Source organism: Jaculus jaculus, chromosome 19, assembly GCF_020740685.1.
Source record: "Jaculus jaculus isolate mJacJac1 chromosome 19, mJacJac1.mat.Y.cur, whole genome shotgun sequence".
Taxonomy (NCBI): domain Eukaryota; kingdom Metazoa; phylum Chordata; class Mammalia; order Rodentia; family Dipodidae; genus Jaculus; species Jaculus jaculus.
The window spans coordinates 43,006,839-43,023,325 of record NC_059120.1 but is presented as its reverse complement, the minus strand read 5'-3'; the positions used below and the strand labels follow the sequence as shown (position 1 = coordinate 43,023,325).

Genomic DNA, 16,487 nt, shown 5'->3' with positions numbered 1-16,487 from the left:
CCGTGCCAGGCGTTGGATTTATGAATGGGGGGAAGAGGCCACATGCCGCCACCGTCGCCGCCTCGTGTTGACCGTACGCAGCCCGGGCCCGCGGAGCTCCGGCGGCCGTGAGTGTGAGCCCGGCCCCAGCAGCTCCGGGGGAGGGGGGGGTGGGAGACTTGTTGCTGCCGCCACCACCACCTCGCAGGCTCGGTGCGGTGCGGGAACCGGAGGGTGGCCCGTGTGAGTGCGAGCGGGCGAGCGAGCGCGCGCTAGCTCGGCGCGGACCTTGCACGGTGCTCCGGGACTGTGCGCTTCTGGGTCTTTCGGGGTGAGGTGGGGGGAGGGGGTTGGGGGCGTGTCCCTGGCCCCGTGCGTGCGTCCGTGTGTTTGTGTGTGTGTGTGTGTGTGTGTGTGTGTGTGCGTGTGTGTTGTGTCCCGTCCCAGCGGGGAGGGGCCGTGCGTGTGCGTGGACCCCTCCTTGGAAACCCTTGGCTCGGGTCTCCCCGCTCCAACCTCCCTCCCCGGCCCGAATCCCAACCACCTGTGCACGGGAGAAACCCAACTCCTCCCGCTCGGCGCCCCCGGGGGGTGGGGGAGGCGGGGAGGCAGGGGCAGGGCCACGCCGCAGAAGGGGGACCACGCCGCCTCCTGCCTCCTCCTCCTCGTCTCCTCCTCCCCCTCCCCCGGCCTGACGCTGCCTCCTCGCGAAGGGTGTTTGGAGGGCAGCGGCCGCCCCAAGCCGGAGCCCCGCAGCGCTTCTTATGATCAGCTCGGTGTGTGTCTCCTCCTACCGCGGGCGCAAGTCGGGGAACAAGCCTCCGTCCAAAACATGTCTGAAGGAGGAGATGGCCAAGGGCGAGGCGTCGGAGAAGATCATCATCAACGTGGGCGGCACGCGACATGAGACCTACCGCAGCACCCTGCGCACCCTACCGGGGACCCGCCTCGCCTGGCTGGCCGATCCCGACGGCGGGGGCCGGCCAGAGTCGGATGGCGGCGGCGGCGGCGGCGGCGGCGGGGCGGGCAGCAGCGGCGGCGGGGGCTGCGAGTTCTTCTTCGACCGGCACCCGGGCGTCTTCGCCTACGTGCTCAACTACTACCGCACCGGCAAGCTGCACTGCCCCGCCGACGTGTGCGGACCCCTCTTCGAGGAGGAACTCACCTTCTGGGGCATCGATGAGACCGACGTGGAGCCCTGCTGCTGGATGACCTACAGGCAGCACCGCGATGCCGAGGAGGCGCTGGACATCTTCGAGAGCCCGGACGGGGGCGGCGGCGGCGCCGGCGGTGGCACGGGCCCCGGCGACGAGGTCGGCGACGATGAACGGGACATGGCCCTGCAGCGCCTAGGCTCTCACGAGGGAGGAGCGGGCCCCGGGGCCGGGGCCGGGGCCGGGGGCTGCCGTGGATGGCAGCCTCGAATGTGGGCGCTCTTTGAGGATCCCTACTCCTCCAGGGCGGCCAGGGTGAGTGCCAGGAGCCCGTGTCTCCTCCCCCCCCCCCCAACGGTGTCTCCAAAGGGTGTTTGGTGGTGCTGGTGGCGGGTACGGTCCAGGAGGAGTGTAAGGGTTTATTTTACCCTACAAACCTGTAGTTCCTATCTGCTTCCCAATTCCCTCCAGGTCCCTGGGAAATTACACACTCCTACCCTCTTCCCCTGCATGCTCTATCGGGAGGCTTCACACACTTGGCTTACTACTTGGACCCAATCCCAGCCGCCTGAGCTGCCGCATCTCCCCCTCCCCCGCCCCCCAGTGAGTGGGGTGCCCTGGGCTTGGCTTTTCTAGCTCCTCCTTTGGTCAGCAAGGCTGCCTTCCGCAGAGCCACAGTCCTGGAGAAACAAGAGCTTGGCATTCTGATTAAGTCGAAGGAAGACCAAGGGAGGGAAACTGATGCCACATGTGTTAGATGTCCCCCAGCTCACATCCTGTCAGCAGCTTTGCATTTCAGAGAGAGGCGCAGAGGCTCCAGCATGCTGAGCTCAGGAGAGGCAGAGTTGCCCAGAGCCCAGGCCTCCTGTCCTATTTGGAGGCCTTCTTTATTCCTGGGGGCCAGCCGTGTCTCAAGGCTTCCTGTACTTTGGGCATAACCTGGGGCCTTTGCTGATGTGGGAGGACAGTTATCTATAGGAAGGTCCTTCTGGATCCCAGGGTTGTGGTCAGCCACAGGCTTCCGGGTGATGGTACCACATTTGTCGTCGTTCCTTTTCACCCTGCTGCAGCACAAAGTGGCTTCCCAGAAAGTCCAGGTTCAAGTTACACTGAAAATGAGTGTGCTGGGGAGGGGTGGGAAGGGAGCGCTGGTTGATTTTCAAGCAAGATCAAGTCTTTGCCCTGAAGGCAGGAGGGATGGTGGAAAGGGAACTGGTCACTCTACTTTATGTTTGTGTAGATAAAATTCCTAAAGGGGGCTTTAGCTTAAAAAAATGAGAATCCTGAAAGCTGGTGTGTGATCGCATGCTCTTAGCCTAAAAGTCTAGATGGAGTTTCCCTGGAAGACAGGAAAGAGAGGTGTGAATTGCTGGGTTCTGGGTCTACCTCTTGCTGTGGAAGCTGAGCTGAAGTTTGCATCCCAAGTTACTGTGTCAATGAGCCTCAGAGCCCTGCTCACTCCACTTCTTTCTCACACCCCATGGGCTGCGCCTCAACCCAGTCATGGGAGGAAAAGTTCTGATTCCCACCCTGGGTAGATCAAGCAGAGGATTGAGGATTGGAGCTAAAGGAAGAGGCTAGGCTTAGACCAGGGCAGATGTACCACCTCCTGCCCTGAAGAGAAGACAGGAGGTCTCAGAGGCCTTAGCATGCCAAGCTGGAGATACAGGCAGCCGCTAGAAGGCAGGGGTATTTTCTAGGTCCCTGACCACCCCAGATGCCTTGGTTTCTTGCCTTGCATCCCTAAGACCAACTAAGACAATTCAGGCACAGTAACCCCTCTGGCCAGGGTTTTCTGTGAGCTCACCAACTCTGCGGGTTTCAGCCCTTGGCTGTACTAAGGAAGAGGCGGGCACAGATCATTAAGACACTTTTAAAGTTGAGGGACAGGGAGGAGAGAGGAACAGGCATGTAGGAGACTAACTACTGAGGGATTTATGAGAGGAGGTAGTTAGGTACTATTTCTGAGTGTTCTGGGGGTCTGTGGGGATATTTTTATCTGCTCAGTTTCTTCCATCAATGAGTCTACCTACTCAACTCATTGCAGAGTGGCCCAGAAAGGGACCTCTGTTAGCACCTGGTTCCTTGGAAGCTTCTAGGTGTTTTGACATGGATCTTATCAGCCTGGCCATTCCACTTTGTGAAAGGAATTTTGGGGCCGGCCAGGGCAGGGTTAATTCTCCCCTGTAAGAAACCAGTTTTCGAAGACATTAAGTGTCCTGCCAATGACAAGTAATTGCAGAGCCAACAAGTCAACTTTATTTTCCAGCCTTCTGGTGGTTAGTACTGATGTAAATAGCTCTGTGGAGCTTTGGCTGGCATATGTGCCCAAGCTGCTTCTGGCCACAGAAGTGGGAATACACAATTAAAGAAAAAATTAGTAACTGCTATTCATTCAACACCCCATGCAGATACTTACCCATGCAAACTTTACTTGAAGCAAGGCTACTATGCCCATTTAACAGATTGAAGCTGGGAGCAAGTAAACCACTGGCCCAAGACAACAGCACTAGCGGCAGGACTTTGAATCCTAGCCAGAGCTTCCTGGGCCCCAAGTCCTTCCCCTTGGCTGAGGCTGTTTACAGCATGCAGGTGGGGCTACTTTCTTGCGCCAGCCTGCTTGGTGCCCCGAGGTTCTGTACCTCCTGTGGATAACATCAGAAAATCCAGGAGCAGACGGGAACATCAGAAAGGACACTTACCTTGTTATTCCTCCGTGCCTGAGGGCACAGTACCATATAGAGGGTTCTAGGCTGCACTTCTTCCCTCCAGTGACTCCAAGCCGGTAACACTGTCCCCATGGAAGCCCTATGGCCTTGAGTATCTGCATTCGGGGCCACTGCCCCCTTGAAGGGCTTTGCAGCACCGGGGTAGTAGACTGAACGTCACCCTGGAGGGCGCATGAGAGCAGAGCAGCTGCGCTTTGCCTCGGGCGTCTCTTCACGCACAGCAGTCCCGTCTTGTGAGTAGTGCATTATGACAGGAGCAAAACAGATGCAAACGGAAAGTGAACTGAGCTGATTAGGGGAGCCTGTTGCCTAGCTACTGGCCTGGCCCACAGAACTGGTCCATTCAGGGAAGGCCCTAGAAGCTGTAGTTCATTTCCTGTGGTCTGAACTGGGAACTAGCTGGTCCTGTCTCCACCATCCCATGACCGACCTTCTTCCCTGCGTGGAGAGAGGGATCACCTAGATCATTTCACATCCTGGTGGTGGTGGTGGTGGAAGGGTTGGGGGGGCTTGATGGCACTCAGCTAGAGAATTTTGCCTTCGTTCTTTTTTGAGAGCAGACCAGAGGCCTAACAAAGGGGACCATGGGCCACCCGGTACCTTCACTGTGTTCTCCACAGATCTGGACTCTTGACTCACGGCTGAACACTAGCTATTGGCTATATTCTCCTTTGGCTAAATTGGTTCCTGGATGGATTTTTCTCATGATGTTTCTCTTCTGAGTGGAGCAGGTGTCCACAGGATCCCCGTTGCCCCAAGAGGGAAGCTAGAGTTGAGTGTCCCCCTTTCTCAGGAATGGGGTGGGTGCTTGGCCTGTGTTTTCTTTTGCTGCCTCTGGCCCTGGGGTGTGGGGAGGAAGGGATTATTAACGTCAGTGAACAGGAGGACGTTCCCCAGATGGTGGGAGGACTAGGCTGCAAGCCAGGTCTCATAAGGCCACATCTGTGCTCTTACGTGGTCTCTCAGAGTTCTGCCCAGAAAGGGCCTCGAGCTGGCAGAGGTTTTGGAAGTGGCCTTCACTGGGTCGCTTCCTTCTCTATTCCTCTCTCATCCCTTCCTTTACTTCTTATTCCAGGAATTGAGTCTGACCCCTTGGGGAGCCATGACTTAGTTAGGAGTGAAGGCTGGGATTCCCCTGGCCAGAGTGGAGAGATAAATAAACCATTTCTGTCTGCCCCTTCCTGAAGGCCCCCTGGTCCCTGGCCTGGTATTATGTAGGAACCTACTGCTTAGTGGCTACAACAGGCTTTGGAGTGAGGACCAAAAGTTATTGGTACAAGGTCCTTTGAGATAGGGTGATCAGAAACGAGGGTCTAGGAGGGCAGCCTATCTACTTTCCCCCAGAGGAGGAGGAGGAGGAGGAGGAGGAGGAGGGGGCCGGCCCTCAGAGGCAGCCTCCCAGGGCCTTCCCAGTCTTGTGTTTTTTTTCTTTCTCATTCTGAAGAGATCCAACATTTGCCTCTGAACATCTTGTCTCTGGATGATGACGTGTTTCTGACTGTCACTGTTTGGGTTGGGGTGTGGAGTGGGGGAGGGGAATAAGCTGAATGGGCTGTGTTGGAGAATGAGGGAAAAGGCAGGCCTGAGCAGAGTCAGGACCCTGGGCCTCGGGAAAAGGGAACAACCAGCCTTTCCTCCACCTCCACCATGGACAGCGTCAGCCTAGGCGCTGCGCACCAAGGTTCGCGTGCCATCCTGGCCACAGCCGTCCTGCCGCGACGGCTCAGCTCTCTGTTGGAGGTCCTTTCTGGCTGCCATCCAGCCCCTGCCAGAGTCCAGGTCTCAAAGAGGGTTTGGTTCACCCCGGCATGCTGCCAAATTACTAGGGCTCTGGTACCTGGAGGTCCTTGTGGATACTCCTTTGTCACCTCCAGCCACAGGGCTGATGAGCCCTCCAACTGACAGGCTCTCCAGGCCTGCAAGAGGGAGCTGCGGTCACCTTACCCCGTCCATCCAGAAAACACTTGCTGAGCACTTAGTATATGACGGCCACGTGCTAGATTCTAGAAATGTAGAGAAGAGTCAGGTGGCTTCTTTTGAGAGCCACGACAGGTGGAGGGAAACTGAGTAACAAGAGATAACAGTAATATTAGAGTACTCGATCATGAAGGACACCGTGGTGGTCATGACAAAGTTTAGTAGGTGAGAAAAGGGCATGGTAAGTCCTACCTCTTCGTGGGATGGGGGTTCTGTGAGGAAATAGAGGTTGAGTGGGGTGGGTCTTGTAGGATAGAGAATAATGTTTAGAAGGAGGCAGGTTATGAATACATATGTAAATAACTTTTCAACTGGGTGGTGCCCAGCCGTGCGGTCAATGCAAGTGGAATTGCCTGGTCAGGACATCAGCCAGAAAAGATAGGTTTGCAAGAGACATGAAGAGACAAGGAAGGATGCTATTGGACAGTGATCTGGACTGGACCTAATCCTGGCTGGTGTGGGACTTGAGGGCCCTTGGGCAGGCCAGTGGTCTGAGAGGCCCCCCGTGCTGACCCAGCAGAGGGCCAGCACAGGTGGAGTCCCGCACTGGTCACTAGAACTATGGGTTGCTGGTTCAGGCTGTGAGAGGAGCCTTGGCTGGGTTTGCTCTGAGGGCAGTGGAGAGGAGTGTGCCTCAGCTAGGATCTGGGCTCAGTCGTGGTCTCAGGATCAAGGGACCACTCCAAGGTGCCCTTCTTGGCTGTCCCTGTCTGTAACTGCTTCTTACCCTCAGGGCACCCCACTCCCTTTCCAGCGCTGCCAGGCTCTGGCTCTGCCCCTCACCCCATCCCCACAGATCTTCCTCTGCAAGTGTCTTTGGCTGTGTTCTCAATTTTCCTGTCTCCTACACTTCATCCTTAATTTAGGCTTTTGGGCATGAGTCTTCTTATGTTTATCTGTCCATCTGTCTCCCTGGCCCTCCTTCCTTGGGCGCCCCTCCCCAGCCCCCAGTGAGTGTATTCAGTTTTCAGTGATTGGTGTCTGTCACCTCTCCCCTTGCCCAGCCTGTGCCAGCTTTCCCGAGACACTCCAGACTCTGGTAAGTTCAGCCCTCAGCACAGCACAGCCCTGTAGGGCAGGTTCTGCTCTAATCCCTCTCACCATTGGCGCCTCGGGGCCTGCACACCATCTTTTCCTTCTGCCTCTGGAACTGACAGTGTTCCCTGTTGCTACCTTACTCCTTTAGGTCTATCCAAAAGTCACTTTGTCATTGTGGTCTAGGCTGACCATCCCATGTGAATTACTGCTCCCACCTCATATTCCGTGTCCTCTTCTTCTGCATAACACTTGTACCATCTGACATGTTAGGTCTTTTACCTACTTAATGATAAGCAGTTTCCTTCCACTAGAATGTGAAGTCCAGGGGACATGGGTGTTTGTCTAGATTGTTTTTAACTGATGTTCCAAGAACAGTGGTACATAGTAGGTGCTCAGTTATCCATTTTGTGAATGAAAATCCTAAAACTAATTAATGTTTAAAAAAAATCCACACAGGGGGCTGCAGGGATGGCTTAGCTGTTAAGCTGCTACCCTGAAAAGCCAAAGGACCTAGGTTCAATTCCCAAAGACCCACGTAAGCCAGATGCACAAGGTGGCACACGTGTATGGAGCTCGTTTATAGTGGCTGGAGGCCCTGGCATGCTCATATTCTCCCTCCCTCCCCCCATAAATAAATTTTAAATATATATATATATATTTTTAAATTTTTATTTATTTGAGAGCAACAGAGAGAGAAAGAGGCAGATAGAGAGAGAGAGGGAGAATGGGCGTGCCAGGGCCTCCAGCCACTGCAAACGAACTCCAGACGCGTGCGCCCCCCTTGTGCATCTGGCTAACGTGGGTCCTGGGGAATGGAGCCTCGAACCGGGGTCCTTAGGCTTCACAGGCAAGCACTTAACCGCTAAGCCATCTCTCCAGCCCTTAAAAATATTTTTCAAAAATCCACACAAGGTCTCAGGTAGTTAATAGCAGAGACCAACTAAAACCCAGAAGTGTGTGACCTTGCATTTGTACAAGGACAGTCTTTGGGTATGGTGATGGGGAGAGCTGGTGATTGAGCTGACAGTTTTAACACCTGAGCCTTTGGAGACGGTAGGTCCCTTGCAGGCCATGGTGGCCAGCCTGTGTCTGAGGGGCCCTAGGGATCTAGGAGAAGTGCTATCCCGAGAGGCCAGAGGATTCAAGGTGCTGAGGCCCAGCTGCCTTCTCCAGCCTGTGGGAGAGAGGTGGTGCTGTCAACGCTGGGTCACACCAGAGGTTTTCCGCTTGGGCAGTTCTGGCTTCCAGCAGAATCCATAGCCTGCGTCCTTGGCTGTGGAGAGACCCGAGCACTTCAGCCATGGAAACCAGGGCAAGTCCCTTTACCTGGCCCTAGGTGTTTTTATCTGCAAAAGCAGAGAGGGAGTTGATGAAGACAAACCTCTGAGTCCTTTTTCACTTCTAAAATGCCAAGATTTGTTGATACACTGGTCTTAGGTGTAGGAATCCTGCCAAGGACCCCCATGCCGCAGCTCAGTTGCCATGTTACGGGACATTTATAGGATATTAGGTATTTCTGTATTGAAGCTCACTTAGTCCGACAGTGGCATTGTGAGATGGGGACTTGTGCTGCCCTGGCCTGCATGGAGGGGATGGCACAGGGACACCTCTTAACCTGCACGAGGAATCCGAGCTAACAACTCTCAGCAGAGAGGCTTCGAGACCAGGACTCCTTAGCTCTGCTTTGCCCCCAGACCAGTAGTGCAGGGCCTGACAAGAGAGAGGCTCCAATGCAACAACCAGTCCAGAGGGCATTGCCCATGGTGGGGGTAGTGGAGCTAAGCTTCAAAGCCAGACTGTGACCCTAACCACCTTCTCCCGGGTTCCCTTTGTCCTGGGAAGCCCTGAGACAAGGGCCTAGTGGAAAATGAAGCAACAGACCTGCCGCAGGAGGAAGGCTAACAAACGCCCTAATCACACAAGTAAACTGATGGTGGAAGAGCCCCGCTTGGGGGTGATGTGGGGGAGAAGAACAATATAGTCCTGAAACCTTAGGGTGATACATGGGACAGTTTTGTGTTTTGAAAAAAAAAAAAAAAAGGAAAAGAAAAGAAAAGCCCGAGTGAATATAACAGGAGTCAAGAGGTTGAATCGTCCCCCATGAGGATGGATGGTCTGGACTTCCTGGGCCCGGCAGGCGCCCTGGCCTGCCCGAAACGCCTTGGGCAGTGGCAGCTGAGGGAGGCGGCGAGGAAGGCGCCTTGTTGGCCCGTGGCTCTGACAGTGGCGAGGCTCATGCTGTCCTCCCTCCTGACTCTGCTCTCCGTGCTCAGCCCCTTGGCAGCTCGTCATGAGCTTGTTTTTCCACATCACTAATTAACCTCACGCTCAGGTTCCCAGGTGGGCTGACTCCGACGGCTAACAGTCCCTGAGAGAGGGAGAGGGAGAGAGAGTGTGTGTGTGTGTCAGAGAGCCAGCTTCCATGGCTCCTGGCAGAACTGGGATGGGCTGTTCCTGCTGCTCGCTCCGGAGCCTTATGCTTGGATTCTGGATGTCCAGCATCACCAAGGTCACGGGAGGGCGCTGTCACTAGCTCATCCCTGACAGCCCTAGAACCCACAGGCTGGAGCCACTTGCCTGCACCCCGTCGTCTCTCAGGGAAGGAAAAGCTGAGGCCCGAAAAGGCACTCGAAGTTGTCCTTTCCAGGGAGAAGCAGGCAGGAAGAACACCAGGCAGAGCTTTAAAGTAAGGGAAGTGTGTCTTTGCATGCTCTTCCCTGACCTGCTTCTTCCGCACTGTTTGTGATCAACCCGTCCAAGGTCAGGCGTAAGGGAAGTACCCTGTGGTGTGTGATGGGGGCCTGTGCTAAGCCAAAGTACGCATCCCCAAGATGAACTAGCAAGCGTCAGGGAGCTGATGGGACAGGCTCAGGGGTTCAGACTCAGCATTCCTGGGCCTGGTAAGTGACCCTGCCCAAGGAGTGTGCCAAGACAGTGTGGGGAATATACACGTGGTACAGTTTTCAGTTCACATCTGGTTTTCACTCATCCTAGGCAGTATGACCCAAGACAGGTATGTAACCTCTCTCCGATTCTCAGTTCTTCCTGTGTAAAATAGACCTGCCTCTCAGGTCACCTAGAGGACTGAAGGCAGTGACACACACAGGGTGCCTAACTGTGAGGTAGGTACAGGATAGATAGCTGGTGCATGTTATGCCCAAAGTTACCCTCCCAGCCCCGCAGGCTGGCTCCTGCCTCAGTGGCCCCTGGGGGCTGCAGCTTCCTGCCTCGATTTTCCAGATGCCCTGCGTTTTCCTTCAGTGTTTTACGGTCCTAAGAAAAAGTTGTTCCTTCTCCCTGGCTAGATGCCCTAGAAGAAAAATCTCTCACTGGTGGAACTGAATGTTTCCTGGACAGGGACGAGGCCAAGGCCAGGTTGAAATTGAGGCAGAGTAAGCATTAGGGTTGCCATGTTTTGGGGCCATGGATCTCCCTTACCCACCTGTGAAGGATAAGTCCTTTGCTTAGGAAGCAAGCCTGACAGGAAGCTCCACCAAGCGGGATAGGCAGAAGCAGGAGTTTTGCTGGACCCTGGCAATGAGCGGCCTGACAGTGCTCTCATGAATAACAGATGAAGGTTCCGTAATGGGTGTTATTACACGTGCATCTTATCTCCATTCATAATGATCAGACACTTAGCCCAGCCACTCCCGTGGGGAGTACTGTCGTCACGTTCCAGCCCAGGTCACTGGAGCTGATGGCTGCTGCCACGCTGATCATGACGGGTACCTTTCCTTTTGCTTTGGGGCTCAAGTGTCCCAGGGTACATTGGCTTACAGGAGGAGGGGACACTGATTGTTCTGGGCAGATCACCTTGTCTCTTGCCATGGCCCATGCTGGTATCTTCCTTCAGGGACTGCCTCACTGCCTGGGCAGTAGATGGGGGCGTCCTAAGTGGGTCACGATTGGAGTGGAGTGGTTAGTAGGGTCAGCAGACAAAAGAGGTCATTCCTTACAGCCCTCTCCTCCACCACCTCTGCACATCCCAGAAAGCAGCTGACTTCACTTGAGCTCAAGTGTGCACCAGGATGACCTGCTAGGTTTACTAAAGTAGGTTTACTAAAGTGCTGGGCTGGGTCCCCTTGGCATTTCTTGTTTAGTAGGTTTAGATGGTGTCTGGAACTTGCTTTTCTAACCTATATCTAAGCACCTGATGTTTCTGGTCCAAGACTACACTTCTAAAGCCTGGTTGCTCCCACTGTGGCCTGTGGACCCCTTCTTACCTGGAGCCTGTGGGAAGGACGGGGGTGCAGGCTCTGCTCTAAGCTGCCAGAGTCAGAATGACACTGGATTCTCAGCTGGTTTGTCCATCCATTACAACTTGGGTCAGAGGTGGACAGAGCTATGGAAGGCAGGGCCGGGCAGCTGTGGTACTGTGACCTGTGGCTTCCAGCCAAAAGCAGCCTCAGCCTTCTAAATACCCTGACAAATGATTAAGAAGCCTGGTCTAGAATACCAGCGCCAATGCATAGAGAGCCTCCAAAGAGGGAATTCTAGCCCTTGGCGCTACTTTATTCCCAACTCTTGATTAACACCCTGCCTAGCGGCCTGTGTGCCCATGTTCTGTGAATAAAGGTCCCTGTCCCCCACAAGACCAACCATCTCTGTCTTGACAGCCACCCCCTCCTCTCCCTCTGGCCTACAGGTGGTGGCCTTCGCCTCTCTCTTCTTCATCCTCGTCTCCATCACCACCTTCTGCCTGGAGACCCACGAGGCCTTCAACATTGACCGCAATGTGACCGAGTTCCACCGTGTGGGGAACATCACCAGCGTGCGCTTTCGACGTGAGGTGGAGACGGAGCCTATCCTGACCTACATTGAGGGCGTGTGTGTGCTGTGGTTCACCTTAGAGTTCCTGGTTCGCATCGTGTGCTGCCCTGACACGCTGGACTTCATCAAGAACCTGCTCAATATCATCGACTTTGTGGCTATCCTGCCCTTCTATCTGGAGGTGGGGCTGAGCGGCCTGTCGTCCAAGGCAGCCCGGGACGTGCTGGGCTTCCTGCGTGTGGTGCGCTTTGTACGCATCCTGCGCATCTTCAAGCTCACGCGCCACTTCGTGGGACTGCGGGTTCTGGGCCACACCCTCCGCGCCAGCACCAACGAGTTCCTGCTGCTCATCATCTTCCTGGCCTTGGGCGTGCTCATCTTCGCCACCATGATCTACTACGCCGAGCGCATCGGGGCCAGGCCATCTGACCCTCGGGGCAACGACCACACCGACTTCAAGAACATCCCCATCGGCTTCTGGTGGGCTGTGGTCACCATGACCACTCTGGGCTATGGGGACATGTACCCTAAGACGTGGTCGGGCATGCTGGTGGGGGCGCTGTGTGCACTGGCTGGCGTGCTCACCATTGCCATGCCGGTGCCTGTCATTGTCAACAACTTCGGCATGTACTACTCGCTGGCCATGGCCAAGCAGAAGCTGCCCAAGAGGAGGAAGAAGCACGTGCCACGGCCGGTCCAACTCGAGTCACCCATTTACTGCAAATCAGAGGAGACCTCACCCCGGGACAGCACCTACAGCGATACCAGCCCCCCTGCCCGGGAAGAGGGTACGGTTGAGAGGAAACGGGCAGGTGAGTAGGGCCTGGGGTGAAGGGCCCCTTGTTCCCCAGTGGCCAAAGGCACCTCCCTCCCCCCAACCCCCAGGGAAAGCTCAGCCCTTGAATGTGCTTTGTTGGGTCAGCTCCACTGTGTAGCACATGTGCCTCTCGGACAGCAGACTACAGAGACTGGCTTTCTGTCCTCTGACTTCTTGACTCTGCAACGCGTCAGGGTCTGCGGAGTGAGCGTTCCATCCACGTCGGTTTCGATGGCAGCACATGGGGCTGGATGCCTGACACTTAGGCTGCTTGTTCCTTCATGGGCCCTGTGCCGTGTGCTCTGAGGCCGGGCTCTTCCTCTCTGGACCTAGGTTTCTCACCTGCACAATGGGAATGAGGCTTATCAGTATCCTACCCCCAAGACTGATGAGACCCAGATGAGTGGGAGGTGTGTAGTGCTTTGTGAAGTTAGGACCCCTTTACTAATGCTAGGTGCCGACATAGATGAGGCAGAGAGCAGGGCAGCTGTTCCTCCAAGGTGCACCAACACATGAGTCATGTCTTTCCCAACATTCACGTCTGGTGTCTCTTGGCCTAATAGATGTGATAACGTGCCAGCAGTGGGAGGCTGCCTCCTGTTCAGTCCTGGGCTCAGGGTGTGATATGGATGACAGGGAACCGGGGAAGAAGGGGGCCCAGATGATCTTGGGAAGGAGGAAAGATGGGAGAAGCTGGTGTCTGTCCTGGAAAGGGTGGGCCGGAGCATTGCATTCCTGTTCTTTCCAGGAAGGAAGGGCTGCCCAAGAGAGGTCGCCCGCCCTGGGTCAGGTGAGAGTAAGTAAACGAGCTGTGTGCCCAGCAACATGGGGCAAGGCTGGAGGGCAGGAAAGACACCAGTTGTTTTAGTGGGTGGAGTTCTGGGGACAGTGGGAATCCTCTGATGCTGAGCATCAGGCCATTGGGGCTGGGCTGACCCCGGAGACTGAGGCAGAAGCTCCTGGTTACGCTTTAGGATGAAGTGGGTTGCGTCTTCAGAGAAGTGTCGGAGACGGTGCACTCATTACGGCCTTTTGGCATGTTTCCGTTACACGTTTTAGGGCCACTTGTTCCCTGGCATCATCGGGGCTCTGGAGCTTTCTTGATAAAAACCTTGCTAGGACAGCTCCCCCAGGTCCCTTGGCTCCCTTCTGCTCCCGCCACAGGAGCGCCTCTTTCTGATTCCTGACTGTAAGTCCTCCAGGAATCCCAGCTATGTTTCAAGGCCCATTGAGGGCTCAGAGAGGCTCCTCGTGTTAGTGTTCCGAGGGCCTTAGGTGGGCTCTTCATTACTGCACTGTGGCCCTTAGCCTGGCTCGGCCGTGCTGAGGGCTTGCTTGGCTAATGCCAATGCTACTGTCTTCAGCCCAGGGACACCCCCACTTACCACGCCACCCCCCCCCCCACGTGTCCCGGCGTCAGTATCAGCTGCATTGCTGCCTGACAGAGGAAGGGGATCCCAGCAGAGGGGAGATGAAGTGGAGCCTCTTTGCCACAGTGTCCTCCCAAGCACAGGGGCACCCTGTGAGCAGAGGGCTCCAGATCCTTCCGTAGCGCACTGGCCTTGGTGCCTGGGGAACAGGGTAGCTGCTGTAAGGGGTCCAGGGAGCTAGCTGGAGCCACCACCTAGTACATCGGGTGCTCATGGTGCCACCCACCATTCCACCAGCCAGGTATTCTCCCAGGAATGCAAGGTCATCCAAGAACCAACCTGAGTCCCAGTCCAGCGGGGGCGCGGTGTAGCTGCCGGCCTTGGGCTGATCCCTTGGGGCGTCCTCAGTGGGCCTATTTGGAAGTTCCTGATGTAGCCAGTCTGTGCTTTCCTCCAGGGAAGACTCTAGGCCAAGGCTAGGAGAAAAGCAGCCTTTGGACCAAGCCTAGCCATCCTGCCCTTGCCCTCCTCCCCCCCACCCCCATTTTGCTCCCTGCCTCTGGGGTCAGAGAGACCCATCGCAGCCTCTTTTCTGTCTGCCCCTCCAGACTCTAAGCAGAATGGAGATGCTAATGCGGTGCTGTCGGATGAGGAGGGAGCTGGTCTCACCCAGCCCCTAGCCTCCTCCCCCAACCCCGAGGAGCGCCGGACCCTGCGACGCTCCGGCACAAGAGACAGAAACAAGAAGGCAGCTGCCTGCTTCCTGCTCAGTGCCGGGGACTATGCTTGCGCTGACGGCAGTGTGCGGAAAGGTATGGCTCCCTGGGCCGGGCAGCTGGGCCACTCTCCCAGGGCTGGGTCTCCCCAGTCTTCCCCACCGAGCTTGAGGTCGCCCCCTCCCCTGAGCCCGTGGCCACCATCTCCTCTGCCTTGGATGCGCCCCCGCTTTTAGAATGGGTATCCCCATCTCCCAGTGTCTGGACTAGAAAGGCCTCCATCATCCCTTAAGGTCCGTGGAGCCTTCTCCCCACAACACCCACAGGGAAGAGCAGTGCTAGAAGAAAGAGGGGGACCCTGGATCAAGGGCCCGACCCCTCCCCTCCATCCTCATCACCTTCTCTGCCTCTGCTTCTGCTGCTACCTTCAAGCCCAGCCCGCAGGGTCATGGAAGCCTTCCCCAGGCCTCTTGAGCATAGCCAAGGCCTCCCCAAGGATGTTGTCCCATAGGTGCCAGGTCCCACATATTCAGAGAGCCTACATAGGCCTTTGTCCCTCCCATCTTGAGGCTTTGGAGCCCAGGGTAGGCTGACCTACATCTGCAAGTAGCTGGGGTGTGACAATCCTGGGGCAGAGCCAGAGGTGACCAGGAACAGATGGGCCGGGAGAACTCTCCCCTTTGAGGGGTGATTTGAAGGGTTCACTTAGTGAAGAAGTCTTTTCCCTGCCTGCCAAGGAAGGTCAGGGTCTGTCACTGGGCCCCTGGCTCATGGCAGGTGCAAGATAGAAGGTGGGCTGTGGAGCTTGGGTGAGGGCGGCAGACGTGGTCAGATGGAAAGGGCCAGTGGGAGCTGAGAACTGAGACGCTGTTCTGAGCACATTTCTCCTAACTGCCTCTTCCTGGAGCCTAATCTCCCCAAAATCCAGCTTAGTTCTAGGACGAACAGTGCCTTTTCCTAAGTTCTCTGGACATTCCTTGGTTAGCCAGATTTCCCATTCCTTCCCACTGTCCCAAATCCCAGAATGAGACCAGATTGAGTGAGGCAAGGACAACGGCTTCGGCGGTAATAGCCCATGATACCTCTGGGCCCTAGTGATGTCCCCTTCTACCTAAGCCAGCCAGTCTCGTGGACACCGTCCATGGATTCGTAGGCCACCAAGACTTTGTCTTTGCCAGGTTTGAAAGGTGTGCACCCAGTTTCGCTGAGCACAGGTTTTACTGGGTAGGAGCAGCAACCTGTCACCAGGAAGGACAAGGGGCCAGGCGCCGCAGCCAAATGACTGTAGGTAGAGAGTGCTCCGTCCTCAGACACCCTCTCTTGTCAACTTTCCTCAGACCCTGGACATGTCTTTCTTGCCCACCTTCTACCCCAAACATACAGAGGTCCCACAACAGCCTCTTTCACACTCAGAGCCTTGCTCAGGCTGCATCCTGCTAAGGGACAGCCTAGAAGGTGTCCCCTGTCCACTGTGGAGGACTTGAGCAGATGGAACTGAGTGACAGCTTTCTTTCTGGTTCTGTGCAGTGCTCAGTGGAAGGAGAGATGTGAACTAGGCTGTGACTATATTAAGTTAGGAGGGACCGGAGACCCTGGGATTGGCTGTACCTACATGTCCATGCATCAGGCAGGGAAGTACCCCCCCCCCCCATCTCTCTATGGGGCCTATCTGCTCTATTTTCAAGATGCCTCCACACTGCTTCTTGGCAACAAGCATGTAGCTCAGCCAATTAGAGTGACCTCCGAGAGGGAACAGGTGGGTTGCTGGGAAACAGGCCCTGCTAAGCAAGCATGGCAATTAACATCGCCAAACTCCCAGTGCGCACTCAACAACTTTCCCCATGCCACATCACGCTGCACCTCTCTGCTCAGCTGCACTTAGGACCAGGAGAGGACGGGATGGCCTGCTCCAGCCACTAGACAGATCCCATCACTAA

The 16,487-nt window shown here is 55.8% G+C and overlaps 1 protein-coding gene across 4 annotated transcripts in view; it reads left to right on the top strand.

The window, feature by feature from the left end:
- The first annotated feature begins 357 nt into the window (after positions 1-357).
- The window catches only part of Kcnc4 (potassium voltage-gated channel subfamily C member 4), a 53,982-nt gene continuing 37,852 nt past the window's right edge, over positions 358-16,487 (top strand). For all 4 annotated transcript variants that reach the window (XM_045138809.1, XM_004659011.2, XM_004659012.2 and 1 more), the window contains exons 1-3: positions 358-1,448; positions 11,523-12,459; positions 14,443-14,646. In XM_045138809.1, coding sequence (XP_044994744.1) covers positions 744-1,448; positions 11,523-12,459; positions 14,443-14,646 — 1,846 coding nt within the window. In that variant the 5' untranslated portion in view covers positions 358-743. The remainder of the gene's footprint in view (positions 1,449-11,522; positions 12,460-14,442; positions 14,647-16,487) is intronic.